At 41.7% G+C, this 23,904-nt stretch overlaps 1 protein-coding gene across 1 annotated transcript in view; it reads right to left on the bottom strand.

Moving 5' to 3' along the window:
- Dnah8 (dynein axonemal heavy chain 8) overlaps positions 1-23,904 on the bottom strand; it is a 258,133-nt gene that overhangs the window by 114,855 nt on the left and 119,374 nt on the right. Inside the window, 16 exon segments of the mRNA XM_010638857.1 lie at positions 912-1,034; positions 2,485-2,677; positions 4,052-4,215; positions 7,344-7,453; positions 10,426-10,639; positions 12,757-12,879; positions 13,268-13,402; positions 13,814-13,956; positions 16,283-16,520; positions 17,959-18,099; positions 18,186-18,427; positions 18,557-18,803; positions 20,595-20,756; positions 22,689-22,823; positions 23,010-23,117; positions 23,214-23,300. Coding sequence (XP_010637159.1) covers positions 912-1,034; positions 2,485-2,677; positions 4,052-4,215; positions 7,344-7,453; positions 10,426-10,639; positions 12,757-12,879; positions 13,268-13,402; positions 13,814-13,956; positions 16,283-16,520; positions 17,959-18,099; positions 18,186-18,427; positions 18,557-18,803; positions 20,595-20,756; positions 22,689-22,823; positions 23,010-23,117; positions 23,214-23,300 — 2,565 coding nt within the window.

Below are 23,904 nucleotides of genomic sequence, written 5' to 3'. Positions count from 1 at the left end.
GTTCATCTGAAGACTGCTAACACGCTATCTTGTACATTAATGTCACAAATTAGGAAGAGCATCACTAAACCCATTATCACCACTAAATTTTTTTAAAATGTAGGTTTTAAAGATGACAGAACAAGCAAAACATCTGGTATGCATTGATTCTGTCATTACATTTTAGAACATGTTAATTGCTTATGTGGTTGTATACCTACCGCAGGACCTTGGGCTCCCCAGACCTGGCCACGGTAGGTGCACGATAATTATTTGTTGAATTGAATGCATGAGTGCAGAAACAACCTTAGAACATCTGGAATTTTACCAATTTTGATTCCATTTTGTCACACCTCCCTATCCACATCATCACCTCTTGAGAACTCACTTTCCAACAACCAATGGCAGAAAGAAACAATTTTCTGTAACTCTTCAGGCTTTGGATCAAAATATGCTCCTTTTGGGTACTACCTCTAACTAGCTTGTGTTTTCATTACCCCCTATTCACCTGCCTTGCTCCTTCCCCACCAGTTTGTCCATCATCTATACACCAATCACGAAGCTGAAATCATAAAGCTGCATCTTTTCCTTTGTGGGAAACCGGATACAGCAAAATATCACCCCAGGCGGCTACATTTCTTCACCAGGCTCTTCAGCTTCCCTTCAGGAAAACAAAGCTTTTTGACTAAACATGCTAAAAGCACTCAACACAAAACCATGGATTTGTACTTGAAAACATTTGCTCTTGTGTCGGTGGATTCAAACAAAGGATTTCTTATTAAGCCTTTGTTTCCCGAGAACTGACCCAATCTATGTATACTCTTCTGTATGCCATGTGATAGTGTGTATTTATTTTATCTCCAGTTTATCTGTGAACTTTACTAAGCTTCGACATCTTCTATTTATATTGGGAAATAGTCAACGGTTCAAACCTTAATAAGATGAGTCATTGCATCTTTAAAAAACACCAGGTCAAGAGATGTTCCTCTAATGACTTCATTGAACTGCCTTTGGTAAAACTGAAGTTTTTCACAAAGAAATTCAAATGATGGCACCTATGGGTGGAAAGAAAGAGATAAATATGCAGGATGCAGATATTTTTAAAGTCACAATTGTCCAGCCACTCAAAATTATTTTTTAAAAAACTTTTTCATTTTTCTAGTGACTCATCACAGTCACCTACTTTTAGTAATGTTTTCATTTCCAAAAACTCAAGACCTAACAAACTTCATTATTTGGTTTCCAGAAGCACATTATTTCTGGCTTTTTCCTTCAAGAGACTCAGCACCAACTCCTATCCATGCTAACAAATGATAAACTGCGACAAATATTTTTTTTTTATTTTTTAATGTGCTTTTTAATACTGTTTATGGCCTCTAAAAAAACATACACAAATCTTACATTGTTTATGGAGCCCAAAATTCACGAGTCTTTCTTATCATGAAATTAAAAACTTAGCCACTATGTTTTAAAAATTCTTCCTTTCCATTTAATTTTTTGGTTCTAATGCACTTTAGAATGATGTAGGTCATGTGACTTTGTTTTTTTTAATCCCTTTGGAATCTTGTTTCATATTTCATATTTCCCTTAAGATAACTTAGAAAAAAATGATATATTTTCCTCTAGTTAAGTGAGGTTTTAACATGTTAATTCCAAAATGTTGTATCTAGGAATTGCTGCCATTGAATGAAATCTGTGAAGGATAAGATAGTAAGTATTGCAGGCGTGACTGCCCTCACAGTCGCTCCTGTGACCCTCCACTCCGTCCCTTCCGTGCCAGACCAGCCACAGACAAAAAGTAAGCAAATGGGAATAGCTGTGTTCCAATAAAACTTTATTTAGGAATTTCATTTACTTAAGAAATTTGGATTCCATATAGTTTTCATGTGTCTCAGGGTATTATTCATCTTTTGATTTTCTTTGTTAAGCTTTTAAAAATATAAAAACTGTTCTTAGCTCATAGGGCTAACAAAGACAGCCAGTGAACTAGACACAGCCCATAGACTGTAATCTGCCACCCCCTGGTATGCAAGGTAGTTACTGAGTTCCATGATTATATGACATTTGATCATCTTATGACAGTCTTATTGGTTGACTGATTCATTATGCAAGGTAGTTACTGAGTTCCATGATTATATGACATTTGATCATCTTATGACAGTCTTATTGGTTAAGACTGATTCACAGTTCTTTTGGGTTATATAATTAAATAATCATAGGATCCACCAATACTTTTTGGTTTTTTTCCTCTGTCTGATAGCGATACCTGTTCCTGTCATTTTGCTACATTGCCTAAAACTTTCAAGCAATACTTGCTTTATATCTGACTTCAATGAGATTGTTTCCAAATTCCTCTGAAGAAAACATTTTACTTGGTGTATGATAACTGTGAAACACAACATATTAATAACTTAGGAGTTACATCATCTCTACAGTGGGACTTGGTTGCAGAGAGAAACAGCTAGTGAGTGAACTGATGAACTTTAATGAGATTAGAACACATACCAATTCATAGACCTTGGGTATTTCAAATGCAGTGTCCTCGGGTTCATCGCCTGTTGGTTCAGGCATCTCACGGAGGAAATCCACAAAGTAAGGCTCAGGGAGAATACACGTGGCTGCTTCAGGGCTGATATTTTCTTCAATTGCACGAATAAGATGTACATTAAACCAGTGCTCATCTTCAGGAGTTATAAATCTGAAAGAAAATTATAATAGTCAAGATGTGAAACATGAAATCATCTTTTCTAACTGAACATGATCTCTGGTCTCAGACCCAACCCTGGACCTTCTTCACCCCTGGACAGGGAAACAAAGGGCTCTGCACTTGGACAAGAACTTAACCCCATCCAACATGGTCACTGCCCACAGAACGTTCAGATGAATCACCGAGGAGAGCTCAGTGGTCTCTAGCACTCGCAACAGGAGTGTGGGCACGACGGTCAGTGACAGGCCAGCATCCTCTTCCTGGGTTTGTGGACAAAGTACATGAAGGTCCTTTTCAGACTTATATCACTCAGGGAGGACGAACGGCATTAACATTTGACCAGTCCCACCATCTTGTGATACGTACTTTAAAACTTTGTGGGCCTGGTGCTATCACTCATGTATTACTGATGAGGAAACTGACATTCAGAAAAGTAACTGAATTTGATGAGGTGAAGACAGATTTCACCATGAGAAAACCCACACAGAGTTCACCATATTTAAAGTTTGTGCAACTTGATTTTGCTCTTCAATTTTTCAACTCTCTGATGTTATGGTCATTTATGAAAATGTACTGTTACAGTACTTCTCAAGGAAACTGTCAGAGCTTTATTTATTTTTTTCTTTCCTTTTGAAAATATTAGGGTTCAAACTCAGGCCCTCAATGAAGCTAGGCAAGCACTCTTATCACTGAACTACATCCCCAGCCCTTTGTATGTTTTATTTTGAGAGAAAGTCCCCATGAGTTGTGTAGGCTGCCCTTGAACTTGTGATCCTCCTGGCTCAGCTTCCTGCATATCTGGGATTACAGGTGTGCACCTCCAACTGGCAGAGCACTTTTTAAGGTGACTGACACTTTTTAAGGCTATTGTTGCATCATAAGCCCTAGAAAATTAACACAATTTTCTTTATGCTACTGATCTGAGTAGGTAATACAAAAACTAATCTGCAGTACAGCAGACCCTTGAGTTATGACTGGACTGATGAACAAACAATTTGGGTTACGAGTGGAATTTCAGTTTTAACTTAGGACCAGTGTCTTGAGTTATGACCCAAATGCTAGCTGCCTGTGCTTCCAGATGGTCTCAGGTACAGATTTAACCCTTCAAGAGTTCTGGAAGGAACCTGACAACATCCTTTCCTACGTGGGGTTAACTGAGAAATCCTGGGCCTGTGTCTCTCTAAGGACACTGAGATCTGCTGTACACAGGAAAGACTTTGAAGGCTGTGCAGAGGAGCCTGAGCCTTCATTGACTAACCTGAGTTACAACCAGCCCTCTCAGAAGCGAATTAAGTTTGTAAGTCAAGGAACCACTGTATAAACCTCTTAAGTCATTCATTAAACTTCAAGTGTTGTAATTTATACCTGTCTGCAATTACTCTGTTACATTCATGTTTGAAAAGTGATATGAGGACAGGGAGCGAGTCACACTCCTCAGATTTTATGGTTAACATTCCTTGCCAAATTCTGGAAAGATCTCGAAGATTGAAGATATAATGAAATTTAGAAGGAGTTGGCAGCATCTTCACCTAGAGACCAAAAAAAAAAATAGTGCTCTCAATTAACTTTCAGATAAAACTAAAAGTAGAAGTGTGTGAGAACTAGTCTATTTCACAACTCCTATTTCAGATAAAACAGGCTGAGTAACAAATCAAGATTAAGTTTATATTTCTGTCACAGTACTGGCAGAAAAAACACATTATGAATAAAACAAACATAGAATTTGGAAGATCATAACCTCTTGAATAGGGAAGATTCAAAAATAATGCACCAGGTGGCACATTCCAGTGCCTAGTTTCACTACCATTAGTTGGCTTTAAGTAAGACATTTTCCCCTGAATTCTTAAGAACTCTATGAATTATGGGAAAAGTCATTCCTAGCCATTATTAACTAGAATACATATGGAAATACATCATAATAAAAAAATGGAACTCGAACTGGTTGTCACGCAGGTAAGAATAATGAATGTTCACTTCTCAAGTCAATAATGACCGTCCTCCGTAGATCACTTTGATTAAGGTCCTCAGTGTGTTTAGATTTTCATAAATGCATTTCTGTAACATAAACTGGATTTCACTGTCCAGATCCCACTCCATCCACCCTTCTTAGGCTTGAGTATCTGTAATAATTTGACAAGCAAGGCTGACATGTAGCTGTAACAGATGGTCTTCTGTTTTTATGTCTGAGCACCACGACAGTATTCAGCCACACCAACTTGTTTACTATTCCTACAACTTCCACAATGTAAAAAAGGCAGATCTATAACAGTAACGCCATCTTACCCAGAGAGATGTCATTTCAGGGACACTTAAAGTGCTGTAGGCATGGAAGGCTTTGTGGGCTATTCATGAAGGTCATCACTGGTATCACTAGCATCACTTTTGAAAGTAAAAACAATAATCATGCTGGTGATACACAGCAAACTCCCATATGACTGATTTAGGAAGGCACCTGCTTTCCTCAGCCCCCGTTCTGTATGAAGAAAAGTTCCCCTGCTGAGTAATTTTCACTGGCTAACTCACAGTGCAAGTTAAAAATAGCAGGTGGCAGGGGGAGAGGAAACAAAGAGAAGTGTTATCTTCTCCATCACCTTTCAATTTCCCTCCTTGCTCAGACCCATTGCAAGATAAAAATATAAGATGCACATTTATATTACAAACATGTAGAAAAATACTCAAAAGGATAGGGCTGAACACATACTGATTTTTTTTCTACATGGTAAAAGACCGTGCTTGTCATGGCAACCATGGGGATGTGAGTTTTGTCAAAGAGAATTTTGCTTTTTTAAAAAATTCTTCCTTTCCTTCGTATTCTCATTTATTAACCTCCTTCTTTCTATTTCCCCTTCATTTCTGTCTCCTTTGTTTTTCTTGTTTGCTTCTGCTTGGAAGTCGTACACGGTAACACAGAGGTGAGCTGATGTACAAGGTGAGAAAGAGTTTAAAGAGTCCTTTATGGAGATGGGAGATGTGAAGGAAAGATAGCTTCTTTGGTAGGTAGCTTCTCTGGGAGTGGGAGGGGAGAAAGATTCATTCATTTTTTATTGACTGTGTACCCCCTACCGTTCTTAGGAAGAGGCCATGATTGAGACCTCTGCTACCCATAGTATGTTTCCATTCCCACAGGGGGCCTGATGATAGAAGGGAAGTAAAAGCATTAAAGAAAGCAAATGATATGCTAAAAGTGACAGTAATGTGGTAAAGTAGGGCCAGGAGACAGAGAATGACTAGTGTGGGGACGGGGACACTTTTTTTTTTTTAATAGGGCAATCCGAGAAAAGTGTCTCTAAAAATAAGAATGATCAGAATAAGCAAAACAAACTATAAGGGCCCAGCCGTATGAGAAACCTGCATGACCCGGGAGAATAACCTTGGCAGCACAGTGGGATCAGGGGCTGAAGAGGAAAGAGACCAGGAGTATGGAGAGGGGAAATTTCCGTAGTCAGTAAAGTAGGAGGGCAATCAAGAGCATGAGGACCTTCTAAAGCCCAAGGAAGAAAGCGTACCCAGAGAGATTATTTACATCCAAAGCTCCTAAACGCCAAGTAAGAAAAAGAAGCTGGAGGTGGCAGGACTGAGGTCTTTGGGGACCTGCGGAGAGCAGCGGGAAGGAAGCCGTCTGCAAAATGTGTTCAAGAGGTAGAGAGAGGCGAGTAAGAGGAGCCAGGAAGGCTTCAGATAGCAGAGGAAACTGATGGGGAGGCACCTGGAAGGCCAGAGCGCTTCACAAAACCATCTTGGCACACACATCAGACTAAGTAAGAGCCCGACAGGAAAACAGATGGATCCCACCACAGGAAACTATCTCAGGCACTCAGACCCTGCCACTCATTTCTTAGTTTCTTCAAAAGTGACAAAACGGGGTGTACACCAAGAGCAGGGCCCCAGTGAGCAGAAGGAGGCGACCTTTCACAGGATCACCCAACTCCTCCGGGATCATTCTGTGCCCAGAATTCTCTCAGTCAACCAAGGAATCTGAAAGCCTGGCACACTCCAGGTTTCCAAGGATACAGGCGTCTGGCCACATGTGTCTAACTGGCTTAATTAATGCACAGCAGCCTTGCCACTTTTTTTTTTTTTTCCAAACAGACCTACCTACCCTAATGGCTTTAAATAACATGATGAGGTTTGCTACAGGTTTGCTGAGCTCGACCAAGGGCTCTGACTTGTGCGTTAAAATCCAGCTTACCTTGGGAAGAGCATCTCCACCCATTTATGAATCCACACCTCATCTCTAATTAGGACTCCAGGTCTCAGTCAGCTGAGAATATCTGGAAATCCATGTATTAACTCAAGTCAATAAACATGTGTGTGCCTGACACAGTTTGGTGGAGGGAGACAGACGTACAAAGAAAGAGGTACAAATCAGAGTAACAAGTGGAAAGGCAGTGATCTCGTTTCAGCAAAATTCTCCTTTATCTCACATGTCATGTCTGATTTACAGTAATATCTCATACATATGGAAAGCATCATTCAGTTAGAATATTTGCTCTCCGGAAGGAAAAGGTGTCATAAATCTATTTGAGCACCTAATTTGTCTTTTCTCAAAAAACGCCATTACACATGATGTTTGAGAACTTAATGAGACATGAGGTGAGACGAGGGCAGAAGGACAGCTGACTTCTTAAAACATTACGGATAACAAACCATTCGGTACCTTGGTCCACTGCCACAGCACTCTGCCCACAGCGACTAAATTCGCAATCATCTCACATATTTCGGGTCTGAACTTTCTACAAGGATCAAAGTATCCACAGCCAATGAGTCCTGGAAAATAAAAAAGATGGAAAGTGAAGGCTCACTAAAGGATTACCGAGGTGCATGTTCATCCCAGTGAATAAATCATTACAAGACCGACTTAGCTGGGGATGCTAAGAATATCTCTCAAGGGATTAGCTACGACTCGGTGTTGGCAGTGGCTCAGTGAAGCTTAGAAATGAGCGCGTTATATGCATTAACATTTAATCCCCCCGGCGCCCCATGTGAAGTGATATGCGATAGACATTATTGTTATTATTATTATTACTCCCATTCTAACTCAAGCTTAGTGATGTATTTATGAGTTTCAGACTCATGCAGGTGAATCTGAGATGTGGACCCAAGCAGCCTGGCTCAGGAGTCTGGAAGCTGGAAAAAGGCTCAGAAATGACGTTCTCATCTTGCAGAGAAGGAGACTAGGCCCAGGCAGGGAAAACAAACAGTCCAAGTTCACATGGACTGGTTGCCGGCAGAACTGAAGGAGGACCCACTTCTCCTAACCCAGGTCTGTCAACACTCTGGCCCAGCCTAGCCAGGCAGGCGCACCCAGGGACAGCGGGCACAGCAACAGTGGCATATTGCTCTCGGCAAGGACTGGGCTGTAGAGATACAGGCTAATCTGAAAGCCTCAAGATGCCTTTGATTCAGTCAGCAAGAAGAGATTCGCTTTACTTCACTCCAGAGAGACTACACACTGAGGAGTAGATTGGGTCCTGAGCAGGGTACATCCCGAGGAATGTGAATACACCTATCTGCTCTCAGACACACGGCAGGTTCGTGGAGAGCAGAGAACACGGAAGGGGCGGGTTCATTCACACAGACTGAAGAAGAAATGCCTTGGGAAAACATGAATGTGCCCTCCAAAGTCAGGGCAGGTTGTCCCAGATGCCCCAACGGTCTCGTGGCTTCCTGCAGTGATGTATTCAAGATTTCCACCTTCTAATGGGACAAACATTAGAATCACGGGACCCAGAATCAGAGAGCAGGGATGAACTGATGCCTCAGCTCTGATGTGCACCAGCTAAGTGGCCTCGACTGGGCAGCTATTTCACTTCTCTAAGCCTCACTTGCTGGGATTACGTATTTCTCTGTGATTTGCTTCTTACCAGTCAACAATGTATTTCTGGGCTTCATCCACACTGGAGCATGCAGCTGCATTCATTCATTTTCACTGCTGTACAATGTTATAAATTGTGCTTTGCCACAATCCACTTCCCCAGTGTTAGTGGCAACGAGCATTTGGGTTATTTCAAGATGGCGCTGCCAACAAATACACTACTCTATGAACATGCTTGTGTTAAGTCATTTGGTGTCCATACCTAAAATCGACTACAGAAGAAGTGAGGGCCTAACTATGGAAGGCAACACTGTACGCCATTTAGAAGATATAGGAGAAGATCTATGTGATGTCTGGGTAGGAAAGGACTTCGTAAGTGAGACCCTCAGTGCACAAATCAGAAAGAAAAAATGATAAATGGGTATATTTCTAGCAGTGGAACTGGTGTGGCATGAACATGTTCTATTTTACCAGTAACAATGCCAAACTGCTGTCCAAAGGGCTTGTGGCAATTCACACCCCCACCAATGGGAGAGGAGCATTTCAGCTGCTTCATCACCCTCACTATACTTTTTATCAGAACTTTTCATTTTTTGCCAATACAGGGGGTATAAAATAGCATTTCCTTGGCATTTTAATCTGTATTTTTCCCAAATACTTAGGATGTTTGTGATCTTTATGTTTGTTTATTGGCCCATTAAGTTTCCCCTTTTTAAAGTTTCTTGAGGTTTGCCCATTTTTACATGGGATTATTTGATTTTTGCTGATTATTTCCTAGAATTTCTTTAGTATTTGGAATACTAATTCTGCATTGTCATGCACTAGAAATTGCCTACTTCTACCTTAAGGCTTATCTTTTCATCCTTCTAGTGAAATTTTTAAATGAAGAAAAGCTCTTGATTTTAATGTAGTGAATTTACTGTTTTTTTTTCTTTGTTTTTGTGCCTTCTGTCTATTATTTAAGACATCCTTTCCTACCTAGCGGTCGTTCAGATGTTTCCCTACACTTTCTTCCAAACATATTACAGCCACGTCTTCCACATTTAAGTCCTTAGCCCATCTGTATTTGATTTTGTGCTTGGTGTGAAGTAGAGAGCTCCAACTTCCACTGTTTTCCCACAAGACCATGGAATAGTCACACTGGAATCTACCATTTCCCTGATGATCTACAACATTTGCTGTATCAAGAAATTAATGTCCATCTATTTTAATAGTTCCATCTCTCATGCACAGGTCCATTTCTTTTGCATGTGTATCCTTTTTGACAGTGCAATTTACTATTCTTTTTTTGGGGGGGCGGTACCGAGGATTGAACTCAGGCCCTTGTGCTTGCAAGGTAGGTGCCGGAACCACTAAGCTAAACCCCAGCCCTGACAGTGCAATTTAAGTATGCCTAAATTTGGTGCCAAATATCTTTCCTTCATGAACACGTCGAAGTGCTGCATTATGATATATTATCATTATTATTATTATTATTATTATTATTATTATTATTATTATTATTTTATTATTAGTATTGTTAACCGGTGATGGATGTGGGCATGCTGGCATTCATTAGCACAAACTGCCCTATTAACCATGTCAAAGAAAACCAAAATACAAAGCTTCTTTTACCTCTAAGGTCAACCTTCAGCAAGGCTATTTCTAAATATCTCTGTCTTAGAATAGGCCATACACACGAGCCATCTTACTAATTGGTCTCTTTCCTGGTAGTTAGCTCTCCCTGTTTTCTTTTTCTTTTTCTTTTTTTCTGGTATTGGAAATCGAACACAGGGCCTTGCGATTTCCAGGCAGGCGCAGCACAGCTGAGCTGTATCCCCAGCTCTTAATCCCTATTTTGACAGGACCTTTCGGCTCTTAGTTTTCCATACTTTATGTCCATTACGCAATGCAATAAAAAAGTAAATACCAAAGATACTCTTACCAAAAATCTTGTCTATTGACGCATTTGAAGGCAATGTGCAATTAAACACGGTGAATTGTCTTTTTAAACGCTGGGGAATGTCATTCCGACCTCCTCCAGGATGAATCATGGCTGCGATGAACTGCACATCCACAATTGTAGTGAAGTCTCCGGGCTTATCCAAGCTGTACATGCCTTCCATTTCCATCATCTGCCGCACAATCTCATTAGTTATCTGAAAATTTACATGGATGTTTCAGTGACAAATCACTATCACATTCCTCTGTTACAGATGAGATTAGCAGAAAAACATTCAGCTCCTAAACAGGACCGTAGATGATCACCATCGAGGCAGTTTGACTCACAGGATGCCACCCATGAACTCAAAGCCCTGAGTTCAACGTGTCTGGTGCCAGTACAGTGTGGCCTTGTGCCCATCACCACGCTGACAGAACTGATTTCCAAGTAAATTTACACAGATGACTACAAGATATCTGGAATAATGGCAACAGTAAGGGGATATAACAAGTTTTAACACAGATATTTTTCATACTCAACACTCCAAAATACTCTAGATCAGAATGTAAGATGGTTTCAGCCTAAGCTTTCAGTATTATATTCCTGAATGTTGTTGCTGTTGTTTTTTCCCCAGTACCAGGAATCAAACTCAAGACCTTGTGCTTGGCAGGCAGGTGAGGCACCACCAAGCTAAATCCCCAGCCCCTGAATGTTTTGACCCAGCGGTCTGTGTGCTCATTTCATTTTCTCTGCAGCTTCTAACACTGCTAACATTTCCTCCTTCTTGAAAATTGCTCCTTCCTTGGTTTCAGAGGCTCCTCTGGAGACTCCTGGATCACTTTCCGGGCCTCTCTCTACCCACCCATCCTGGGCAGTGTACTTGCGCCCTTTTTGCTTCTCACTACTCCAAAGGATGTCATCTCAACCTACGCCCTAAAGGATCAAACTCTGCAGCTGCAGCTTCAGGTTCCCTTCTCAGCTCCACGTCTGTGTGTCCAAGGTCCCTCTGGGCATCTCAAAGTGGGCGGCATACAGTCATCTCGGCTAATGCTCTTTCTTGGGAAACAAAGGAGTTTAATGAGCGATGACAGTGCCAGTCTCTTCTGCAGCACAGAAACCCTCCATCTTCATGGAGCATACATTCTTGTGGTGGAAGATAAAATGTACAATATATGCTTATAAGTAACAGGACGTACTTCAAGAGTTTTGGAGAAAATAAAGCAGGGGAAGGAAATAGGAGGTTCTCTAGAGGTAACTGAATTTGAAGAGCAGGGGAAGCTTCACATCATGTGACATATAAGCCAACGACTGAGGGAGGTGAGAGCTGTGAAGGGAAAAGCACTCCAGGAAATGGGGGCAGCAGATGCCGAGATGCTGAACATCACACTGAGTGTGTAAGGAGTCCATCAAGGCGGCTGGAGCAGAGCTACGCAGCAGTAAGATCAAACAGGCCAGGGTCTCTGGTCGTGGTGAGGGTGCTGGCACTGAAATTCTGAGACGCAGAGGGTTCTGCACAGACGAGTGTGTCACCATCTGACTCATGTTTTGACCGGTTTCTGATCTGAGGTTAGACTGAGAGGGGCAAGGGGAACGCAGACAATGGGGAGGCATCTGTCATGAAGAGAGGTGGTGGACGGGCACCCAGAGAAGCAGCAGGGGTCAAACTGTAGATGTGGTGTGAAGGTAGAGCTAACACATTTGATTTCCTAACAGACTCCAGGTGGGGCTCCATTTCCCGAGATGAGGGGAGAAGCAGATGTGGGACATTACATTTGAGATCCACCTAGACATTCTGAGCTGGACAAATGAGTTTGGAATGCGGGAGCTCTTCAGCTTCTAGACGAGAGGAGTGACAAGATCTAAACACCCACCCACTCTCCCCCACTTTTAGGGACTGCTGAGGTAGAGCAGGACCACGCAGAACTGTCGAGGAATTCGCCCCGCAGTTCCAATGGTGTCTACGGTGACCAGGGATAAAGAGGGCGCGGGCCCAGTCCCGGTGCTCACTCCTGGAAGCACCAGTGAGGTCCTCCAATGGGACGTGGACCGATGACGGCCGCCAGGGTCACGGTGTGTGGCAGTTAATGAAGTATTTTGTCAACATCAGTGAATGCAGAGTTCAGAGGCCGGAACAAGGAGAGCGTCCTGGATGAAGGCAGAAGTAAAGTGAGGGGGGCCAAAGACACAAGAGGGAGTTGGGGAGACACGGAGAGATTTCAAGAAGGTGAAAGTAAAAAAAAAAAGAACTGCCAGTAGTCGTAATAACATACAGGTCACTGGTGTAACTAAAACCACCGAGTAAGCATTACCTTTTGTGAGATATCTGGGTCATACCTGGTCTCCCCATTCATTAATCACAGGCATATTAATGTCATCAATAAATACAGTCATTTTTCTCCCTCCTGGTGGCCCAAATGTGCTTCCCATCCGCTTGTCCACATAGCTTTCAATGGTTCTCTAGGGAAAACGAAATGGTTGGTCTTATTCGTTGATCTATTATTGATATATAAAAAAAGGTGAGTAATCTTTCAGAGTAACAGTATCTGATGCATTAAGTATAAATATAATTATTGTAATACACAGTTAAAATGTTTAAAAAGGGATGGGATGTCAATCATTAATTTACACTAAAATAGATATGTGCCAGTAGTCAGATTCGGCCTTAATAGTTGGTCAAAACATGCTGCTTGGATCTGGCTTCAGCTTCAGCCATGCGAAAGCTAACTAACCGGATGCCGAGAGGAGCCTGAGTCTTTTTGAGGCACATACATGGCATACACATTTTACTGTAAGCGGCACTGTACAATGTAACATGCTCATTACAACTGCACACGATGGCTTTTACCTGAAACATGATTGGTTCTGTGGCAGATGAAAAGTTCAGACTTTTGGATAGCTGTACTTCAGGATCGTATTTTTTCAAATAGGCCTTAATCATCACAGTTTTTGCAGTTCCCTGCTCTCCTGTGAGCAAAACAGCCTGCGGACATGGGACAACCATTTTGAAAAGGTGTCAGAAGATGTTCGGGGTCCAGGGTCTTATGGTTCTGCTGGGTATCCTTGCACCCTAAAACACGATGAACTTCTGACTGAACTTGGAGATTATTTCTGCACAGAATAAATCCTAGTGGAACTAGAGATTTAAATATAAAATGCATACAGTACTATGGAAGTCCTGGAAAAGAATGTGGCTGAGTATCGGGCATAGCCACTGGGAGTGGAAGAGACCCTGAAAGCAAAGTGTCCTGGGACCTGGGGTTCCACGGTCTCTTCCAATGACACCACCTCCGGGCCCTTGTGATGGAGTTTAATTTTTCTATCCACAGTGTGTGAATAAAGGTGTGCTTCTGAGGTAGTTGGGATCATCTAAGAATGTACCTATTCAACTTACTTTATGTTGTTTTGCGATGATGTCTATCAAAAAATTTGTTCTAATATTGTCAACATTTGGGACCAAAATTGATGAATATTCTGGAATACTGTCCGTTGGATAAAAATATGGCTGAAGTTTCTTATTCCAGTGCTCCCAATCACCTACACAATAAGAACATTTTTTAATCTTAATAAAAATGTACCCTTTGAAAGCTATGTTAGAATACAAAAATGTAAAGGGCTTTATAATCAGTTGGATCATATAAACATCTAAAAAAAGTTCCTAAAATATGTCACTCTGATTAAAGTTCTCTTTTCATTCTTTTTTCTCTCTTGCATTCTTGACAATGACAATTTATATCTTCTCTTTTTCAACCTGGTATTTCTAGTAAGAGATTTCTTACTATTGATCTTTTCAAAGACTATCTTTTGATTTCACTGATTTTGCCCTCTTATGTTGCTATTTTCTGTTTATTGATTTGTTTTGGTCATTGCTATTTCTTCCTTCTGCTTATTTTGGATTTAACCAAAACCTTTCTTCTTTCGTAATACAGACAAGAGTGTTATAATACTTCCCTACTGAGAAATGTTCTATTGTCCAGAATATCTGGGGAAATATATTCGGTGCTCTTGAAAGGAATGTGCATTCTGCTTTCTGGGGATGGACTGCTCTATAACTTTCTACTAGCTGAAATGGGTTGATCGTGTTCAAATTTTCTGTAGAGTAATTCTGTTTTCCCAATTATTGACAAAAATTAACATCTCTACTATACTTGTGGATTTATCCATTTCTGCTATTCTCTGACACCCCTCTCTGAACAGATCCCTCTTCTCTGGGGTTCTGCTCTACAAATCCTAGCCACCTGGCCTCTCCCAAATCACTTTGGGGAGATGGTCAGTTCTGTCAGTTCTATGTGGATTTCCCCGCCCTGAGCTGCTGCTGGAAACCACCTTCAGGCAGTGATCTGGTACAACTGCCTTCTTTTATGCCTCCAAGAGATTTTACTGCTGCACTATCTGTTGTCCAACGTCTGAAAAATATTTGTTTCATATACTGTGCATTCCATCCAGGTTCTAATATAAAAGGCTAAACCTACTTTCTACTACTCCATTGTGCCAGGAACCAGACATGTCCATATTTAATTTAAAATCTGAAATGATGCCTCTGGAGCCAGCCTGATCTTCTCCATCAGAGCTGTGTGTCCCCTTTGGCTCCTCAAAATGAAGTCCTTTCCCTGTTTCCTCTTTCATTCTGACTCTGCCTGATAAATCAGCCTAATGTTTGGCTGAAACATTCACTTAGCTCATTCCCTTCATAATGGGCCTTTCTATGCAAATTTCCACTCATTTTCCATTTTCAGTACCATCTCTCACCCTTAATGTGCACCCCAATTCTAGGAAAACTTCTGTCTTGCATTCACCAAATCATGACTCATGTTTTGCCTGTGTGTGGTGGGTGCAGAGTGTGGTGCAGATAGCAGCAGACTTTGGAAAGAGGACTGTTCTTAAACAGACTCCCAACTACACCTCTGATTTCTAGGTCCACCTTCACCCCGGGTCCCAATTCCTGAGCCCTTTGTGCTTTCTGTGATGTAGACCAAATTACTTCTCAACTCTTCCCCCGGCCAGTTTAGGGCTTGACTTTTCCAGCACACTAAGCTACCATTACTTTTCTGCTTTCTTGCTTTCAAAATTTTGTTACAGCTGTTTACTCTCATGTTCTATTTATCCTCTTGAGTTTATGCATTAGAAAACAACAACAAATCTTTGCTGATTTAGAGGTTTTAGGAAGAAGCAGTGGTAAACATAGGAAGCATGTTTTTTCCTCTCTGGGGCTAAAAATTGTGGCCTGGACTCAAGATAAAATCACTGAGTTCAAGGGCCGGGATTTACCTCAGTGGTATCACTGCCTGCCTTGCAAACACAAGGTCCTGAGTTCAATTCCCAGTACTGAAGAAAAAAAAAAAAAAGAAAAGCACCAAGTTCAAGGGCACTTCTTTTAAGGAAAGGCTAGCTGGGCTTGCCACACAGGGAAGTCTGGGACTAAGGTGACAGTACTGGGCCTACCCCAACAAGTCTGGTATGCACAAGGAAGATCCCCACCTGCTGGGTTAATTCTTCACTCATTCTTAGATTTCCAACAGGGAAGTCGTTGAGACTGACTGGTTACCTGCATGTCCACATCTGCACCATGCAAACATTCTGTGTTTTTATGCTGCTACCTTCCCTCCTTCGGCCTTTAAAAGTAGACGATGTAAGAGGTACTGCTATTTATTTAAGTCAGATTTTTCATTCCAAAAGAAAAAGTCAGGAATACCAGTTCCTGGCATGGCTAATATGCAAAATTCTATCTTCTGCCTAGATGCCTCTTTTAAAATGGTGTTCAAAATTGTGTTGTTCATAATTGACTACTATGGCTCCACAGAAGAGTTTATGGAAATCTATATTTTTCTCATCTAAAAAAAAAAGTATAATTAGCTGTTCTTACCATAATCGGTAACATAAAACTCATACATGGTCTGATTCGTGCCCGGGGGTATTTCTGGCAAGTCTAACTTGCTCTCATGACGTCGTAAAAAGGCCTCAAGTTTCTCTCTGTTATCCAACTCCAGAAGGGCTCCTATACTCCACATTAGGCCGAAGACAAATAATTTATGGAGATGACTGACACATGAAACACCGCCTTCCTCTTTGGAGGGGATTAAGCCTTCCAGAAGATTGATAGACTGAAACATTTTTTAAAAAGGTAAAATTTTAGACTACAAACTTTTCAGGAAAAAGTTTTTTGAAACAATAAAATTAAAAGGAGAAGGGAGAGAGAAAAAGAGAGAGAGCAAATATCTCAAGTCATTGCTTGATCCTTATCCTCCAGCCCACGATATTTAGAATATAGACCTAGGTTAGGCCTAACCCTAAGCCTACCCTAGTCCTAACCTTCTGGGGTTAGTTAGGCAAGTTGTATGGTATGGAAGAGTCTGCAATCTAGAAATGTGGTTTTTTACCCTCAGAGCTGCTCCTCTGGCTGCGTTTCCTGATCTGAAAAGTAAAAGACCAACTCTAGATGTTTGCTGAGGTAGCTTCTGGTTCTGAAGTTGGGGGGCCCAATCCAAATCAAAGATTTTTATTTGTTAATATTTTATAGGAACCAGCAGACTGTGGCCCTAGAGGAGGCAGCCACCTGCTTGGCAGAGTTTTTGTCCAACTTTCTAATGCAAGAGATTAAATCCAGTTTCCATTACTCCCCTTGTGTCTTGAAGCAGAAATTTCCATATTTAATTTAAAATCTAAAGTGAAGTCACTGGAGCCAGCCTGATCTTTTTGAATTAGTTGAGATAGAGAAATTTGCAAGCATAAAATATTTACTGTTTGGTCCTTTAAGAAAACAAGATTATGTCAAGGTAAAACTTTGTCTTATACATCTATAAGTAATTACTAAATAATTCATTGATTTGGGCCTGTGTGTTATTTCTAAGCTACCTGGCCTCGCTAACTGCCATCTCTACATTGAAAATCAAAGCACTAGAATGAACAATTCTCACCAACAGACTGGAAGTAGGAGAGCCCCTTAAATGCAATTTATTATGATTTATTATGATTCATTATGATTTTTTTCCCAAAGGCTGATAGGAAACTGAAGTGTGGGGGAGGGGGAGAATAGAATTTTTTTTTTTTTGGTACTGGGGATCAAACTTGGGTCCTTGCACTTGCAAGGCAGGCGGTAGAACCACTGAGCTAAATCCCTGGCCCTTGGATAGAACTTTTGTTTAAAGGTGCTCCCTGGGCTGGTCTATATGAAATTTTGTAAAGCCAAGATCACCATCCAAGTATTCCAGATGGGCCCCGGCTCCTGTCTGTACTGTCCTATAAATCCCCTGGCTTGACTTATTTTGTCAACTCTCGTTACTGGACACACTTTCTGGGACAGGTGACAGTGGGAAAGATCATTCCGCCTCCCCTGGTAACGTCTCTCTAGAGAGTGAAAGCCATAAAGAGAGGATGACAGTGAGATTATAAGATCTTCTCAGAGCCTTCGCAGCCACCACCTTGAAAAGATTTCTAAGGGTCGTACGAATTTTGTATTTTTGATTCCTGGCGTGGCCACTGAGTGAAAATAAAACCTCAAAAATCTAAGTGGTGAATGGACCCCAAACCCCACAATCTTACTTGAACAATGTAGTTGCATTCTAAGAGCTGCATTTTGGGATTGAGATTTAGTTTCATATACGTATACACATCTTCAAATGCTTTATCGTACAGAGCCTGGAACACAGCGGCTTCCTGGGCCGTCCGCTTCTTCAACCATGCCTATAGTGAAGGAACCAGATCTCTGCTTATTAAGAAAGTGCAAAAGGTAAGCCCCGGGCAGACGTCTGTGTATCTCTTGTTCCCACCTGTAATACTGCCCTCCAGCTGAGCGCAGAGCTGCTGATATAGACCATGCCCATCCTAGAAACCGTGGCAGGAGACGCGTTCTCAATATTGTGGACCTCAAACAGAAGCTTACAACTAGGGGCCATGGGAATGCGATCTCCATTCGCCAGCGTGAGTGTTTTGTTATCGTCTAACACAGAATTTAAATTCTCGATCCAAATGGCATCCACGGGGCCATCTAAAATGAGGAAAATGTTTTCACCTGCAAGCAATTAAAACAGAAAACTCTGTTCTCACCTCCAAATTAATGAACACAGAGAGTTAAGCAAAGGCTGTGTTACTGACAAACCGGCAGGGAGAGAAATGGTCACGAGGGAGGGTTTGTGCTTACCCTTTTTGGCTTTTAACGTTTTTCTCCACAGAGTAGAGAAAATCCCATCTGTCCAGTCATTGGTGGCAGTATCGAGTCTGCCAAACATCTGAGATGCAGTAATTGCTTTTGGATTCATTCGCAACTCTCTATGAGGCCTTCCGCATTCTGTCAGCGCCTTCATCAGGATTGTTATCACAGCTGTCTTCCCAGAGCCACTGGGCCCCAGAGTCATCAAGCCATGACGTACCAGAGACGTCTCATACAACTGCACAATTAAAGGATACATTGAGAAAACGAATGTAATTTTATGAGTCTCTGGCTGACATTCATAAGAGCTGAAATTTCAAAGGCCTTAATGAAGCTCTTCATTAAACTAACTAGCTCAGTATTTAATACATAAAAATTGATCTTGGTTTTACCAGATATGGGTAGCAAATTAGTATCACATCTTACAAAACTACCTAAGTGATAAAGTAATGGCAATGTGGGACTTGAATGACATTTTGTGCAGTCGTTAATTCAGGTTCTCGCTTTTGCTTCTTACACTACTACTTCCTGTGATTTGGGTTTGCTGGTATGGAACCAAATTTTTCCACCCACAAACTTTTTCGGCATCCAGTGTGGTGATACTGCCCCTTAGTGGTGGAGAGCAGTATTGCCTGGCACCACAGTGAGGATCCTAGTATCATGGTGGCCTCTAGTCCCCTGGGAGCACCTCTTGCATGAGGATTTGCCACTGATTCAGTCAGGGATGCTCCCTTCCAGAAGAAACAGAGAGGGGCTTGGAGAAGGGGGACAGGGAGAGGAAGAGGTCAAGCAAGGTGTGACTGAGGACAGCGTCAGAAGGTGAACTTAAATGTGCTCCTGCCAGGGACTCTCCAGTGATTTGTCCCACCTGGAAGCACAGCTGTTTGACTTTCCCATCCCATCACCCACCTCTGTACAGAGAGGATGACTTGAGGACAGGGGGAATAAACTCGCAGGCACAACCTGCCCTCTGTGACTACCCACAGAGTGGCTCCAGTTGTCCTTCTGCTACTAGAAGCAAAAACACAGAAAATCTGGGGAGGGGACGCCTGGTGAGGGTAAAAGGCCGTTCAAGAAAATATGCTAAGGGCACAGACAGCGCCTGTTAAATATCCCACCTGCAGTCCTCTTCACAAAAACAAGTCAAAGGTCCCCAGCTGGTCAGAAGTAGAATCAGCAGAGTTGTTCTAACATTCGGGGTAGAAATGGATTACTAGTGTAATCCATAGCTCAAAAGCAACAGAGACAATGCCTGTCCCACCTTGTTCCAGAATAATGTTATTAATTCCTCCCCGATAATATTCTAAGTCACGCACTGAGACAACAAGGATCTTAGTACATAGCATACCATATGCAAATCATGTATAAAATGTTTTGCCAAAATGTTAATGGCTTCTGATACGTGGATGATGAAAAATACTTGAAACTTTTCTCTATATATTTCCTTGTAAGGTCTGGGATGTCCTTTATACACGCACATGTTATGACTTGGTGAACAACAGTAAGTCAAAATAAGAGTTGTAATTTCTTTTCAAATGCAGTTTTTAATACTTTCTCATTGGAGACCCTCCATTCTTCAAAAGCCCTAGAAAATATCTCCCAAAGCACGGAGCTCACAGAGATTTAATCCTGTAGCACTGCTCTGGGTTCTTCAGTCTGCCAGACAGGGCAATGGCTGTGAGGATAAAACATGATGGATATGAGGAGCCCCAGCTGTGGCCATTCTGCCCCTTGGCACAGGAAGCTAGCTGGGCTTTCCCTGTCACATTCCAACAGTCCTTGAGATCCTGGTTACTGCCCCCACTTTTTCATTATGTGTAAGTAACAACCAGACCTAATTACCGCTTTGATTGCTGGGAGACAGGACAAACACATTTCTCCTGAGGACCCTGGTTCCAATGATGTGTATACAGCGTTTTAATTTAGTTTCAAACATGTACACCAGGTAAGACTAATTCATACCGTGGTCAGGCGGGCGCTAATCCCTCACACTTATTGTTAGACTGACAACAGATCCAAACTGCCTCACCTGTATGAGTTTGAGGTTCCAGGGTGGGTGGTTAATCAAACCTTCTATCTGAACCTGGTTGGCTACGGCACCTTGCAGTTCCACGTACGTGTTACTGTCCAGCTGTAATCCCGGAAACAGGTCATTGATTAAGCTGAGAAACAGGGGTTCGTCTTCGTCAACCTAAAGAGACATGGGTTCAAGTAAGTCCACAAACATTTTATTAACTAGCCAGAGGTATACTGCATTCTCCACTTCTTGCCCAGAGAATCATTTGTTGCTCTCCTGATCTGACTTGCATTCTCTGGAGCTTTCTCCAGAACAGCGCCAGCGACTCTCATTTACCATCTACCATTCAGCCTCGACTTCCTCCTCCACGTTTGATTTCATTATTTATTATATGAGTTTTCTGCTTCTCACAGACTGCTATTCACGTTAACCTTCAAGTGTGCAATTTATAATCAGAACCCCATGAGAACAGGATACTAATATTTCATTTAAGTTAAGAAACACAGGCCAGGGATTTAGCACAATGGTTACACCACTTGCCTCACAAGCACGAGGTCCCAAGTTTGATCCCCAGTACAAAACAAACAAACAAACAAACAAAAAACCCAAGGAAAAACTCCCTAAGAACCCAGCCAGGCACATGCCTGTAAATGGAGCTACTTGGAAGATTGAGGCAGGAGAATACAAGTTTGAGGCCAGCCTGGCAACTTAGTGAGACATTGTCTCAAAACAAAACTCCAAAAAGGGTTGGGGGTGTAGCTCAGTGAAAGAGTCCCCTTGGGTTCAAGCCCTGGTACCACGAAAGAAAGGAAAAATCCATAACCCTGTATGTCTTCCTCTAACATTGACTGGAAAACACCATCTGCCTTTCTTACATGTAGTAGGTTTGAATAAATTGACTCCAACTCCTCATTTGCTACATCTTTAATACATTCATGGCCCAATTCTAATCTCTGACTCCTGATTTTTCCTTATCTCTGGAGTTTCCCTGATGCCTTCTGGAATATATGCCTAGGAGTTTCAAGAATCAAGGATAAGGCAAGAAGATTCTAAATTCAAGACCAGCCTGTGCAACTTAGCAAGACCTCATCTCAAAATAAAAACTGAAAAGGGCTACGGGTGTAGCTCAGTTGTAGAGCACTTGTCTAGCATGTGGAAGGCTCTGGGCCCAATCCCTGGTACCACACACACACACACACACACACACACAGACACAGACACCATTATCAAAGAAAGGCAGTGAGATTTACTGGAAGAGCACAGGATTTGGCATTAGAAAGTCTTGAAGATTTTTGTTCCAGCTTCTCTGATGACTAAGATTAGGGCGAGTCCTCTAACCTCTCCGAGGCTCAGGTCCTTCATAAGTACTCACAAAATAATGATAAGCAGACCACCGTCCATATTCAAGTAGTACTGCAGTGAGGCTCAGACAAAACAGCACCTGAACAGGCTTTGCAACAGTAATGAACTAGACAGGTGTTACCAGATAGTTTCTGAAAGTCCACTGTGGGTTTCCTGAGAACCATCTCTTGCCCATAACCCGCATGCCTGGGGCACGGATGCCATATGTGGCAGGTAGGAGCCCTTGAACAAAAACCACATGAACATGTCCATCAGCTCATTCAAAACACCTGGCTATCAATATCAGGCACATGAAAGCAGTGGAACAGTTCCTATAATTCCCAGGGCAAAACTTTAATAGTTTTGGTCAACAGGAATGGTGTTGATGTTCTGGGAGAAACATATCTGAGACATGTAAACATACACAAACTGAAGATTCTCATGGTTCCCTATGAACTCAGACTTTCGTGGGTAGGACCAGTGTCACACTATGAATAATGGCAGAGAACCTGACTGACACTTTGGAGCTGAAGCCCACTGAGGACCTGTTTTACCGGTCACGACCTAAGAGAGGGCACTGCCGGCCCAGGATGGTCACAGAGGGGATGGATACTCTGCCTTCCCGATGCACACTCACTCTCCACACAACTGTTAGTGCTCACAGCTCATCAGGAGCCAACCACCAAGCGCCAGTCAAACAGACAGAAGCCGGGTCAAAAGTTGGAAGAGAAACGAATTCAGGAAAAACAAACAAACAAAAGATACCAATTTGGAGAGGTTCATATCTCTCAGTCCTCTCATGACAGTGCTTAATTCGCTGTCTTCTGGTCTGGCTCTTTTTTGAGCTCCAAGTGTTCTCAATACAGATAGAATATTTCTCAATCCGAAGTCATAATGGACCTAAGATGGAGGGGGAAAAGGCAGGGAAAGATAATTTAATTGAAAAACTGAATATAAAACGGGGAGTCCAGTTTTTTGTTTTTTTTTTTTTTAATCCACTGAGTGGCATTTATCAAGGTAAAACTGCACAATTAAAAAAAAAAACAAATTCTATAGCCAGGAGAAAAACACATTGCATAAAGTCACCTGTTTAGTGAGCTGCTCTTCACAGAGTTTGTAGAGAACATAAAACTTCTGGGCCAAGATCACATTTTCAAGAAAACCACAGCTTGCAAGTTTAACTCGCATAATGATCTGAAAAGTCATACAGCGAGGTTTTTTTTCAATAACTTTAATAAAGAAAGGCAAAGAATATTAAGTTATATTATGTTTTTAAATGCTAGCACATACCTGTCTATCAGGAACCATCATAGCAACAGTTCTAAACTGGATTTTTAAATTCTCTGGCAGTTCCTGGCGTCCAGCGTATCCAGGGTTCTAAGAGTCAAAATATATTTAATTTTTTAGTTATTGATAACATTTTCATTTCCTGTGCACAAATACATTCCATGCCCCTCGTTCAGATTCTAATGTGATACCGAAAAATATTAGGTTCATAAAATGTCCTTCCTTTATCAAAAAATATGTACTGGATGATCCACATTTAATAATGTCTACATAACTTCTTTTATGTATCCATCTTCACTGTATTAAGGCCCCACATGTACTTTTGTATAGCAACAATTAAGCATCTGTGTATATTGGTTTGAAAAATAGAAACAAAAGAACAGAAAAGTAAACAAATAATTAGTGTAAAATACATTACTTAGGAGAAAAATAGGATTTTTATTTTGAACAGCCTGCTTGGTCACTTTTAATTCATCTCTTCAATTATCCTTTGCAGCCATAGTCATAAAATTCACTGGTTGACAAAGCACCATTAAAAATAAGGACCACAAGGCTGGGCGTGGTGGTGCACACCTGTAATCCCAGCACTCGGGAGGCTAAGGCAGGAGGATCGCTGTGGGTTCGAGACTAGCCTGGGTTACATAGTGAGTTCCAGAGCAGCCTCAACTGCATAGTGAGACCCTGTCTCAAAAAA

This window comes from Fukomys damarensis, unplaced genomic scaffold (genome assembly GCF_012274545.1).
Source record: "Fukomys damarensis isolate Sample0158 unplaced genomic scaffold, DMR_v1.0_HiC HiC_scaffold_20, whole genome shotgun sequence".
NCBI lineage: Eukaryota > Metazoa > Chordata > Mammalia > Rodentia > Bathyergidae > Fukomys > Fukomys damarensis.
The sequence above is the reverse complement of the archived record's forward strand: the minus strand, read 5'-3'. Positions and strand labels throughout refer to the sequence as shown.